This window comes from Cotesia glomerata, linkage group LG7 (genome assembly GCF_020080835.1).
Source record: "Cotesia glomerata isolate CgM1 linkage group LG7, MPM_Cglom_v2.3, whole genome shotgun sequence".
In the NCBI taxonomy this organism is placed as follows: domain Eukaryota; kingdom Metazoa; phylum Arthropoda; class Insecta; order Hymenoptera; family Braconidae; genus Cotesia; species Cotesia glomerata.
Genome location: NC_058164.1, coordinates 17760027 through 17772854, shown reverse-complemented (window position 1 = coordinate 17772854; position 12828 = coordinate 17760027). Strand labels below are relative to the sequence as shown.

Below are 12828 nucleotides of genomic sequence, written 5' to 3'. Positions count from 1 at the left end.
TCCTAAAAATAGCATTGCCAGCAGAAGTGTAACTGGTAGCATATGCAGATGATGTTGTCGTGGTGATTGTCGCGAACCATCTCGGAGAAATAAATCTGGCCTTCGACATTAAATTTAGACGGATTAACTTATAGATAGATACGGTGAACTTAGAAGCAAGTTAGCCATATTAAAGCAAATTTTAAGGGAGTTGGGAAAGAACGGATAGGGGAAAGGGGGGGACCTACTCAGTGGGGATTTTTCCGTAATTGAAAAAATAATCAGACAGCCCAGACTGGGAAACGAACCCAGATCTCTCGGTTACGCGCCAAGGGCTCTACCAGTTAAGCTATCCGAGACAAGTACTGACTACTTTATTCAGTCACGTATATAAGACCCACCGAGCAAACAACGCCACCGTCCATCTTACGGTAAAGAGCCATATTAAAGCAAATTTTAAGGGAGTTGGGAAAGAACGGATAGGGGAAAGGGGGGGACCTACTCAGTGGGGATTTTTCCGTAATTGAAAAAATAATCAGACAGCCCAGACTGGGAATCGAACCCAGATCTCTCGGTTACGCGCCAAGGGCTCTACCAGTTAAGCTATCCGAGACAAGTACTGACTACTTTATTCAGTCACGTATATAAGACCCACCGAGCAAACAACGCCACCGTCCATCTTACGGTAAAGAGCCATATTAAAGCAAATAGCTAAGCATAAAACCGAAGCAGTGCTCATTGCCAGCAGGAAAGCGATGGAAACCATCAAGTTACAAGTTGGAGAACATGAGATCACATCGCAATCGTACATTCGGTACCTGAGAGTGATGCTTGATGCTCGACTCAATTTCAAGCAAAAAGTCGAATATGACTGCCAAAGCATCAGTAGTTAGAGCAAGCCTAGCACGACTGATGCATAACGTTGGTGGACCAAAGCGGAGCAGGAGACTACTGCTGTCATCAGTAGTAACATACGTGCTCACATATGGCATATCCATTTGGGCTGACGCATTAGAGACGCAAGAATCATGGAAAAAAGCGGGTCCAATTTATAGACAGAGCGCCCTGAGAGTTGCCAGTGCCTTCCGCACATTATCAGAAGAAGCAGTGTGCGTCATTGCCAGAACCCTACCTCTTCGAGTACTAGCAGAGGAAAGACGGGCCCTTTACCAACGAAAAGGGTTAACTGCACTGAACCCTGAAGAACTTAGAATTGAAGAACGGCAGAACAGTATAGGCCGATGGCAACTACAATGGGATGCCGCAGAGAAGGGTAGGTGGACGCACCGCCTCATACCTTGGATCGACATTCGGCTTAACCGGAATCACGGCGAAGTCAATTACTATCTTACACAGATGTTATCGGGACACGGGTGTTTTCGAAAGTATCTACACCGCTTTAAGCACGATGATTCTTCGGAGTGCCCGTCCTGCCTAGGAGTTGCTGAAGATGCGGAGCACGTCTTCTTTGTATGTCCTCGTTTCGATTCACAGCGTGAAGAGTTGGAGAGGATCCTGAACCAGAGAATGCAACCAGATTCACTAGTGGAAGCAATGTTGTCATCAGAAGCTGCCTGGAACGCTACCAACACGTTTGCTACAGAAGTCCTCACAGACTTGCGTTCCACCGAAAGAAAAAGAGCAAATATCAGAAAATAGAAGGAAGGAAGTTAACACCTTAGCCACCAAAAGGAAGAGCAGTAGCTAGATCCTCCTCTCACGAAGTAATGCTTGACGGCGGTTTCCATGAGGGATTAGAGAAAAGAAGAAAAGGGGTTTAGGGTTTAGTGAGTAGGGGTGTTAGCGTCGAGTTTTAGTACGACGCTGCGTCGAGTCGTCACATATCTAGGCTAAACAGCTATGTCTGGAATCCACAAAAAGGATTCCCCTCCCCCCCTAAACACACACACACACACACACACACACACACACACACACACACACACACACACACACACACACACAAGGCTTTCAGCGATACAGTAAAGTCGGCCACTGCAAACATCGGCGCGGTCAAGACGCTAACACCAACAACAACGATCGAGATTCTCGACTTGGATGAAATCTCTACCGAGAGCGAAGTCTGTGAAGCACTCAAACGGGTAAACTTGACAAAACTCACACCACGAGGCAATCGGGCAGCCTTCTGCGAAGTAGACGAGGCCAGTGTGACTAAGGCCTTTGACAAGACCCGTTTAATGATCGGTTGGGTGAACTGTCGTATACGCCCAGTTTTAGAAGTAACACGTCGTTTTAAATGTCTTCGTTTTGGATACCAAACACGTCAGTGTGCGGGACCAGACAGGAGCAGGTGCTGCTACAAATGTGGCGGAGAGAACCACAAGGCCGTAAAAAAAGATGCCCAGGATGGTTTATGCCATATTTCTGGCACTGGAGCTTGCAAGGCATTCCGCACAGCACTTGCAGAAGCCACGAGAGGGCAGAAATTACACGCATACTACAAGGCAACCTGAATAGATGCGCATTGGCGCAAAACCTGCTGCGTCAGCGTGTCTTTAAAGATAAAATCGACGTCTGCTTTATCTGCGAGCAATATCTAAACATCGAAGGTAAAACATGGTTCGCAGACGAAACTGGCACGGCAGCAATTTGGATTGTGAACATAAAGAACGTTACCGTTAACAACAGTGGAAGTGAAGCAGGTTTTGTCTGGATTCAAACTCCCACAACCTACTTCATAAGCGTCTATCTCTCACTTAACGAAGGGATTAGTGTGTTCCGACAGAAACTGGCAAATATAGAAGATGCGGTCGCTAAGTTCGACGGCGAAGTCATCGTAGCCGGAGACTTTAGCACTAAATTGGCTGAATGGGCGCTGCTTTTTCTGATAGCAGAGTTAACGAGGTTGTTGACGTCGCGGCTAGACTCGACTTCATAGTGCTGAACTCCGGGAGCACCACGACCTTTTGAAGGCCAGGGTACCAAGAATCCATCCTCGACATTTCGTTGGTGACTCCAAGGACTGCCAACATGATCGAAGACTGGACTGTATCCCAAGAATACAGTAGCAGTGATCACCAGTTCGTGACATTCAACGTTGGATTGGCATCTGCTCCGGTTTCACAACGCGACCTTTCTAAGCGGAAGTGGAATGCCAGAGGAACTTGATCCAGAGGCATTGCGAGCTTCACTTGCACGGAGCTGGTCCATCCTTCAGAACAACCCGACTCCGGATACCTGCATCGAGACAGAAAAGGCAGTGTTAAATACGATGAAGGAGATTGCTGCTGCATGTGACGCCTCTATGCCGCGGCTGAAAAATCAGAGTTTCCACAGGCCGGCGTACTAGTGGTCAGCAGACATAGCAAAACTTCGCAAAATATACCATCAGCTACGTCGCCGCGCAATGAGAGCCGTGAAATGCTCCCGAAGCCAGAACTTGTATTCAAAAGAATACAAGCAGCCAAAAAAAACGCTAAACTGAACCATCAAAGCAAGAAAAGCAATGTTATGGAAAGAGATCTGTAATGATCTCGACAAGGACATCTGAGGTAAAGCCTACCAAATTGTCACCAAACGACTTGGAAAGGCTTCACCAGAAGCGCCGAAGTCTCCTGCTTTAATGGACAGCATTGTAGCAGAGCTTTTTCCTAAACACCTGCCACAGGAGAAAAAATACTACGCAAAAATCAGCGAAGTAACACCCTTCACAACTAAGGAACTACAAGACGCGGCCAAGTCACTCAAAACAGGAAAAGCACCTGGACCTGATAGCATCCCGGCATCGGCGATCAAGATTGTAGCCCTGAAATACCCAGACATACTCTTGAACACCTACAACGCATGCTTGGCAACTGGCACGTTTCCCGCGGTCTGGAAGCGGCAGAGATTGGTTCTCTTAGACACAGGTAAGGGAACCCTCATAACATCTTCGTCGTTTAGACCACTTTGATAGACATTGCTGGAAAACTGCTCGAGAAGCTCATACAAGGCAGACTTCGCAACGACATAGACCTTGCTGGAAGTTTTGCGACCAACCAACATGGCTTCCGGAAAGGTCTTTCGACAGTCGGAGCGATTGAGAAAGTCATAAAGACAGCAACAAAAGCATGGTCTGGTAGCCTTAAAGCTTGTAAAGTATGCCTTCTCCTCACGCTAGATGTCAAAAACGCATTTAATAGCGCAAATTGGGGAAACATTTAAGACGCTCTGAAGCACAAGTTTGACGCGGAGCCAGAGAATCTGGCACTAGTCGACAACTACCCTGACGATAGAAAGCTAATAGTAGAAACTACTGAAAGTCCACAAGAATACGCCATAACGGCTGGCGTGCTGCAAGGCTCAATAATGGGGCCCGATCTATGGAACGCAGACTACGACGAGCTTCTTGAAATCCCGTTGCCAGAGCAAGTAGAGCTAACAGGCTTTGAAGACGACGTTGCGGTCACTATAGTGGTGGACAGCATAGAAAAAGCTGAACTGCTAGTTAGGGAAACTATTGTCGCTGTCGAGACTTGGCGTGATAAGCATCACCTGAAACTCGCCAAACAGAAAACAGAGATGGTCGTTTTGACACGTCAAAACAAAAATAAACTTCAAACATTAAATTTCTGTTGCACGGGCCGTAGACGCGGTCGCGGTAGTGGTGGCTTGCTCGGTCCGTCGATGAGGCCCGCGATGCCATCGCTCGCGACACCCCTCCGCCTCCCCGCTTATAATTCCTTCTTCACAAGATATTCAGAAACCAAAACTGGATTCTCGTCTTTTGCATCTCTACGTCTCAAGCACTGTATTTTAGCTGATGGATGTGGACTTATACAGTTTGCGTATGCTTGATTCATCGAATAATTAAACTCATGATCCTAGGTAAGTTAGAACATAAGTTAGAACAAGAGAAACAAATTCTACGGCACTGATAATGAATTATTATTTTAACAATAATAGTTATTTAGAACATTTTGTAATTAGTTTAATTGACTTGATACATTTTTAACTTCCCGCTAAGAAAATCGAAGATTTTCAAAAATCGGGAAGTTATTGTTTTCACCCCGTCTTGCAAAAATCGAGTTTTCATCAGATCTCGACGTTTGAAGGTCATAGGAAGCTTCCCTGACTACTCCCGCGAAGTTGTCACCGTGTCTGTATGTGTGTGTGTGTGTGTGTGTGTGTGTGTGTGTGTGTGTGTGTGTGTGTGTGTGTGTGTGAAAGTATGTAAACCGCTTATAACTTTTGAACGGCTGATCCGATTTTATCGCAGTTGGTGCCATTTAAAAAGACTCCACCAAACTTAGATTTTAAGTATAATATGAACCAATTCAAATCAGTAGATTTTGAGAAATCTTAAAAAAATTAAGAAAAAAAATTTTTTCAAATGTGGTTTTTTTTAATAACTCTTAAACAGCTCTACCGATCGATTCCAAAAAATAATCAACTCTAGACAATAAAAAACTACGTCAATCGCCACCAAGCTGGTCGAAATCGGTTAATTCGTTCGAGAGATATCGTGAACGAAAGAAAAGCGAAAAAAAGTGTTTTTTCGAAATTACTCCAAAATTTTTAGTTCGATCAATAAAAACCTGATAATTCTTAATGAGGCTGATAAAATTGCATCGAATGCCGCCAATCGCGTGGAAATCGGTTGATCTATTCAAAAGTTATTGCGGTTTGAAAATTCTAAAAGTAGTGTTTTATAAAACTTCTATCAGACTTTTGAGCTGGGAAAGCTCAAATGCATAGAAATATTATCTCTTTGAACTCAGTGAGCTGAAAATATCACATAAATTATAATTTGAGCTCAAAAATCTCAAAAACCTCATAAATACAATTTTAAGCGCCCACGTATGGAATTAGCGGGAAGTTGCAGGGATAGCCTTTAGGGTGAACCGTTTTACTAATTTTTATTCACATGATTGAGAGGCGGCAACTTATTGCGATTGATTAAAAGCTCAGATTCATCATTAAAAACCTATAATGACTGTTTGAGTGCCATCACCATCGATTAAGTGTACATAGAAAAAAAAATTAGGAAAACGGTTGACCCTAAAGGCCATCCCTGCAACTTCCCGCTAATTCCGTGAATACCTGGCCGCTAATCTGTCTATTTTTTTGAGCTCTTCGAGCTCAAAAAGATACCTTTTCTATGCTTTTGAGCTATTTGAGCTCAAACGTCTGATAGATATTTCATAGAACACTATTTTTTGAATTTTCAAACCACAATAACTTTTGAATGAATGTACCGATTTATACGCATTCTTCGCAGTTTTTTAAGCCTCATGAAGGATAATTAAGTTTCAATTGGTCAAGATAGAAATTTCGAAGTAACTCCGAAAAAACACTTTTTTTCGTTTTCTTTCATTCACGATATCTCTCGAACGAATCAACCGATTGAGACCAGATTGGCGGCGATTAGTTTTTGATTAGTTTTCGGAATTGATCGGTTAAGCCGTTTAAAAGTTATCCCGAAAAAACCACTTCTGAAAAAATTTTTTTTCCTATTTTTTCTTAGATTTCTCCAAATTTCTCAAAATCTATCGGTCCGAATTGGTTTACATTAACAGGAAATTTAAGTTTGGCGAAGCCCTTTTGAATGGCACCAACCACGATGAAATCGGTTCAACCGTTCAAAAGTTATAAGAGGTTTACATACTTACACACACACACACACACACACACACACACACACACACACACACACACACACACACACACACACACACACACACAAACACACACACACACACACACCGGTCTACCGATTAAGTGCACTGAGAGTTGCAAGCGCCTTCCGCACAATATCCGAGGAGGCACTGTGCGTCATTTCTGGAACTCTGCCTCTTAGAGTCCTAGCTGAGGAAAGACGGAACCTATACTACCGAAAAAGGTTATCTACACTAAGCGCTAAAGAACTGAGAGAAGATCCTGAACAAGAAAATCACACCAGAGTCAATAGTAGAAGAAATGCTGTCATCCGAAGCTGCCTGGAACGCCACAAGCACGTTTACCACCGAAGTGCTTACAGAGCTGCGTTCCATTGAAAGAAAAAGGGCAAATGACAGAAACTAGAAGGAAAGAAAAATAACATCTTAGCCACCAGAAGGAATAGCAGTAGCTAGATCCTCCCCTCACGAAGTAATGCCTGACGGCGGTTTCCATGAGGGATTAGAGGAAAGAAGAAAAGGGGTTTAGGGTTTAGTGGGTAGGGGCGTTAGCGTCGAGTTTTAGTATGACGCTGCGTCGAGTCGTCACATATCCAGGCCGAATAGCTATGCCTGGAATCCGTAAAAAGGATTCTCCTCCCCCCCCCCTAAGTTAAAAAAAAAAAAAAACACACACACACACACATAGTGACAACCTCGTGGGAGTAGTCAGGGAAGCTTCCTAGGACCTCAAAACGTCGAGATCTGATGAAAATTCGATTTTCGAAAAACGGGGTAAAACCAATAACTTCCCAATTTTTCAAAATCTTCGATTTTCTTAGCGGGAAGTTAAAAATACATTGAATTAGATATTAAGCGAAAGAAAAACTAATCGATTTAAGGCTAGTAAAGAAATAAATCTTCATATGTTAACTGTGTTAATGCTGTATTCGTGGTTATTGTATATAATTCTACTGCGTTGATAAGAAAAAACAATGTGCATTATATATTGTATTAAATAAATAAAATTTTTGTTTTCTTAAAAGTCTTTTTTAGCATAAATAATTTGATCCCATACTCTTTTATACAAAAACATGTTATTGTGTGAAATACGTACAGTAATAAAGGAGTAACAATTCCATTAAAATGTTTTTTTTCTTATGATAAAAATATTTGCTTCTTTTAAATGAATATTTCGATAATACTAATTTCTAGACTAATAATAATAATATTCGTAAAAATAAAAAAAAAAAGTCGTAAGATAAATTTCAACAATACTGCTGTAAGTCATTATTTAAATATTTTTAAACCGAACCCAATTCTTGACTGTCATAATCTACACAAAAATTTTTAACTAATCAAATTACAAAAGGAATTTGTATTTATGTTACTAACAATAATATACCAAAAAAATAATAATCTGCAGTAAAATATAATTAACATTCAATTAGACAACTAATCATGCATAAACCATAGCAATATAGACACTCGATATTCGAATCCATGTGGATCGTGATAATCACGATCCATTAGATTGGGCATATGCGCATCTAAAGAATAGTCATGTGGGGATCGTGATTATCACTATACTGTATCGTGGTAATAGCAATACTTTTTTCTCCGTGCATATAGCTTATTCTGAGCTTGGGCAATTTTGCTGAGGTAAAATTAAGCTACATTCAGAGCTCATTATCAAATTATCATCAAGTATGTCAACAAGAATCAAGCGTAAAGCACCCCTGTTTAATTTTTACAATTTTTAAATCGTCTCAAATGAATTTTGCGATAAACACCGCAACGTGGCCAGTTGGCTCACACTGGGTAAACGCCAATTTACCACCTGATACTAAACGTTTGCTGATAACATATAAGTCAGATTAGAAATTAGATGTTAATTGTTAATAGTACGAAAATCGTTGAGAGTGGCGCTAGAGCATATCCCCACTACTCAATGTTAATTAATGTACGCGGAAGCCGCGTGCAGGCAGTCTTTGTTCAACCCCCATAATGTATACTTCTGGAATTGATATATTTATTAAAATATAAGTAATTATTTCACCGTGTTACAACGTGATGTTCGGTATTTTATTAATTTACACCGTCTATTAAATAATAACGGCATTTTAAACTATATTTGTACGATACGACTCTGATTATTAGTTAACAAGGAGTATGTCGTACATTAATTAAATAATACGACGCATATACAAGATAAATTTGCTTGGCATGTCGTGTACTCAAGAGGTCTCGAGTAGTCAGCCATTTTGTTGAGGAAAGCGTCGTTTCATTGTTCGAGGAAGATCCTGGTTTGTCGGTCACCTCGATTCAATCGTCTGTTCCTGAATCAGTAATCGGCCCAGCTGCAGCCACGAGGAATCTACCAACGCTGGACAACGTTAAAGCACACCAAAGTGGTAGTAGTACCTGTTGTAAGTCAAGTGGTATATTGGTAAGAATTGGACGCGGTATTGAACTTACTTTGAGCTGTATTTTTTAATATTTGTATTTGACGACCATTAAGCTCTATTTTCCCAACTCAGCGATCAGCGGAGCAGTACGCGGTAGAGGTTGGTTTTGCGTCGGAGCTGAACCCACTTTTCAACGAGTATCGCCATCCACGATTTGCCCTGGACCATATTCTTTACGCGCATTAAATCAATTTAGCTATTTGTAGCTTTGAAAGCTATCGGCTTGGTCCGCCGTAAAATCTAAAGCTACAGGCATTTGGAGTAGCATCGACTCTTATAAGCTACGGCTTCGAGTTGATTACACTCCGGGTGTAACGAGCGTGTCTTTTCGGCCCAGTTCGTAGTTAATTATTAAATATAAATTTAGATAATTTATTTTCGAATACAAAATTTATTTCACTCTATGAACAGTCGAGACCAGCCACGTTACAACACAGGGGCTATAAAATGAAAATAAATTATAACTCTGCATCTGTCAGATTACTCCGTAAATCTTTAAGAATAAAAATGTTTAAACCATAAAGATTTGTTTTTTTTTTGTTTTCAGATTTTTATTATTGTCTCTTATTGACAACTATCATTGAAGAAATGGCGGATGATATTACAACTAGTCGAACTACACGATCTGCTTCAATGTGCGCTTACGACGCTTTAGACGTGAAACTACCAGTAGGTGTTCTTTCAGTGAGTTCTGACAGGAATTTACATAAGAAAGAATCGGATAAAGAATGTGGAACTAAAGTATTCGATAGAAAAACTAATTCAACACAAAGACTAAAAAGAGCTACGAGATCCCAAAGCGCTAAGATGTCATATAGCAATAAAAGTAGTCGACCAATTAACTCTTCTCGAGGTATTAGTTACTTATGTTCTTTTTATTTTCAGTCAATGAACTTATAGTAGGGCTTACGATATGAAAAAAATTATATCCGGTATCAATTTGAAGCGCCAAATAAGATAGGTCTCATAGGGGTGTAGCAGAAGTAATTGATAAACGATCCATTACACTCTACTTATAGACCAAACAAAAGAGGTCACAATAAAGATAGAAAAAAACAAAAGCTTACTAATAGATATACATGAAATTCGCGGTTGTATAAGTGAACCCTCGATATGAAAGGGTTGTATAATTACTTATTCATAATCACGTTTGAATTGGTAACACCAACCTGATTTTGTTTTTAAGGAACCTATCGAATACATATAACACGAAGTTTGTATCCCTGAATTTAATAACTTAGCTATTTATCGAACGTAGTTTTATTAACTATTGTGCAGGGTCAACAACTACCAATGAACGGCTATTTGTTGACACTACCGAAAGTAATATTAATTTCTATATAGTAAAACCTACAAATTGATTACCTCTATAATCTAAACACCTTTTTACGCTGAAGAATATTCCCTGGATCCAGCTTGCTTACACTTATATTGTAGACTCGTAAAGCTTTTTAATCTAACCATCTAACTAGTCGTACCTTTGTTTTAAAAATTCTTAAGTTGTAATTAACCTACATAAATATACGAATCACCCCCACTTACTTTTATATTCTCGATGTATCTTAATTTTCTTTTTTTTATTCCCTTCATTTCTTTACTTAATCTCCGATTGATCGAGGTTGTTCACATATCGATCAAATTTGAATAAACAAACCTAATAGTTTTAATAATCTGTTTTAATAATAAGTCAAAAATAAAAAAAAAAATTAGAAAAACGGTTCACCCTAAAGGCCACCCCTGCAACTTCCCGCTAATTCCATACCTGGGCGCTTAAAATTATACTTATGACATTTTTGAGATTTTTGAGCTCAAAATATAATATATGTGATATTTTGAGCTCACTGAGTACAAAGAGATAATATTTCGATGCATTTGAGCTTTCCCAGCTCAAAAGTCTGAGAAGTTTCATAGAACACTATTTTTGGAATTTTCAAACCGCAATAACTTTTGAATGGCTTAACCGAATTTCACGCGGTTGGTGGCATTCGACGAAGTTTTATTATCCTCATAAGTTACTTTCAGGTTTTTATTGATCGAACCGAAAATTTCGGAGTAATCCTGAAAAAACACTTTTTCGCTTTTCTTTCGTTCACGATATATCTCGAACGAAACAACCGATTTCGACCAGCTTGGTGGCGAACGACGTGGTTTTTTATTATCTAGAGCTGATTAGTTTTTGGAATCTACCAGTGGATCCGTTTGAAAGTTATCCAAGAAAACCACATTTGAAAAAATTTTTTTTCTCAGTTTTTTTAAGATTTCTCAAAATCTTCTGATCCGAATCGGTCCAAATTATACTCAAAATCTAAGTTCGGCCAAGCCCTTTCAAATGGCACCAACCGTGATAAAATCAAATCAGCCATTCAAAAGTTATGAGCGGTTCACATACTTTCACACACACACACACACACACACACACACACACACACACACACACACACACACACACACACACACACACACACACACACACACATACACACACATACACACACACACACACCAGCGTGGCCATCGACGACCTCATTCTGCGGAGCTGGTCGCAGAGTACAAAAAAGCCCGTCGATCATTGAACAAAGCCATCAAGGATAGTAAGAGGCAATGCTGGAAAGAGCTCATCAACGAGGTGGACAAAGACCTGTGGGGTAGACCGTACAAGGTGGTCATGACTCACCTAAAAGTCAAACAAATGCTGGCACTAACATGCCCACAACTTCTGCAGAGAATCGTTACCGCGCTGTTTCCGCAGCAACGCGAGCTTCATTACCAGTTAGCTCAAGGCGAACTGGAGGACATTCCACCTGTCACGGAAGAAGAACTGACGGAGGCTTGCAACCGCGTAGGGAATAATAAAGCACCAGGATGAGACGGAATCCCTAATATTGCCTTAAAAACAGCTATAAAGGCAGCACCGGCATTATTCCTGGATGTTTACATCACTTGCCTCAAAGAAGGGATTTTTCCTCGAAAGTGAAAACAGCAACGGTTAGTGCTGCTTCCTAAAGGGAAAAAGCCACCGGATGAACCGTTATCTTACCGCCCACTTTGCATGCTAGATACAGCGGGTAAGATATTTGAACGCATAATTCACCAGAGAATTGAAGCAGTAGTCGACCCACTCCTGGCAGAAAATCAGTATGGATTTCAGAAAGGACGATCAACCCTGGATGCAATCAAACTGGTTGTTGATACGGCCAAGAAAGCAATCGCAGAACCAGATGGAAGGGTGGAACGAAGAAGTATTGCCTGTTGGCGACTCTAGACATCAGAAACGCCTTCAACTCCGCCAATTGGGAGTGCATTATGCAGGCTCTCCAAGAGAAGAATGTACAAGAATACCTTCTTAAGATCGTAGCAAGCTACTTTGAAAACAGGGTCCTGAAGTATGCAGATGACGTAGCCGTAGTGATCGTTGCCAAACACCTTGACAAGATAAACCATATATTCGATCTCACTTTTGAGCGCGTTAACCGGTGGATGGACGCAGTGAACCTGCAACTGGCGCAATAAAATACTGAGGCAGTGCTTATTACCAGCAGAAAAGTTGTAGAGACCATTAAGCTGAAAGTCGGCGAACAAGAAATCACATCACAACCTTATATCCGATATTTGAAAGTGATGCTTGATGCCCGACTCAACTTCAAGCAGCAAGTGGAACATGTCAGTGCCAAAGCGTCAGTAGTGAGGGCTAGTCTCGCACGACTGATGCCCAACGTCGGAGGCCCAAAGCAGAGCAGGAGGCTATTATTGTCATCAGTAGTCACATCGGTGCTCACTTACGGAAT

At 40.9% G+C, this 12828-nt stretch overlaps 1 protein-coding gene across 1 annotated transcript in view; it reads left to right on the top strand.

Moving 5' to 3' along the window:
• Nucleotides 1-12828, top strand: part of LOC123268762 (GTP-binding protein RAD) — a 332020-nt gene that overhangs the window by 154549 nt on the left and 164643 nt on the right. Inside the window, exon 2 of the mRNA XM_044734118.1 lies at nucleotides 9591-9896. Coding sequence (XP_044590053.1) covers nucleotides 9632-9896 — 265 coding nt within the window. The 5' untranslated portion in view covers nucleotides 9591-9631. The remainder of the gene's footprint in view (nucleotides 1-9590; nucleotides 9897-12828) is intronic.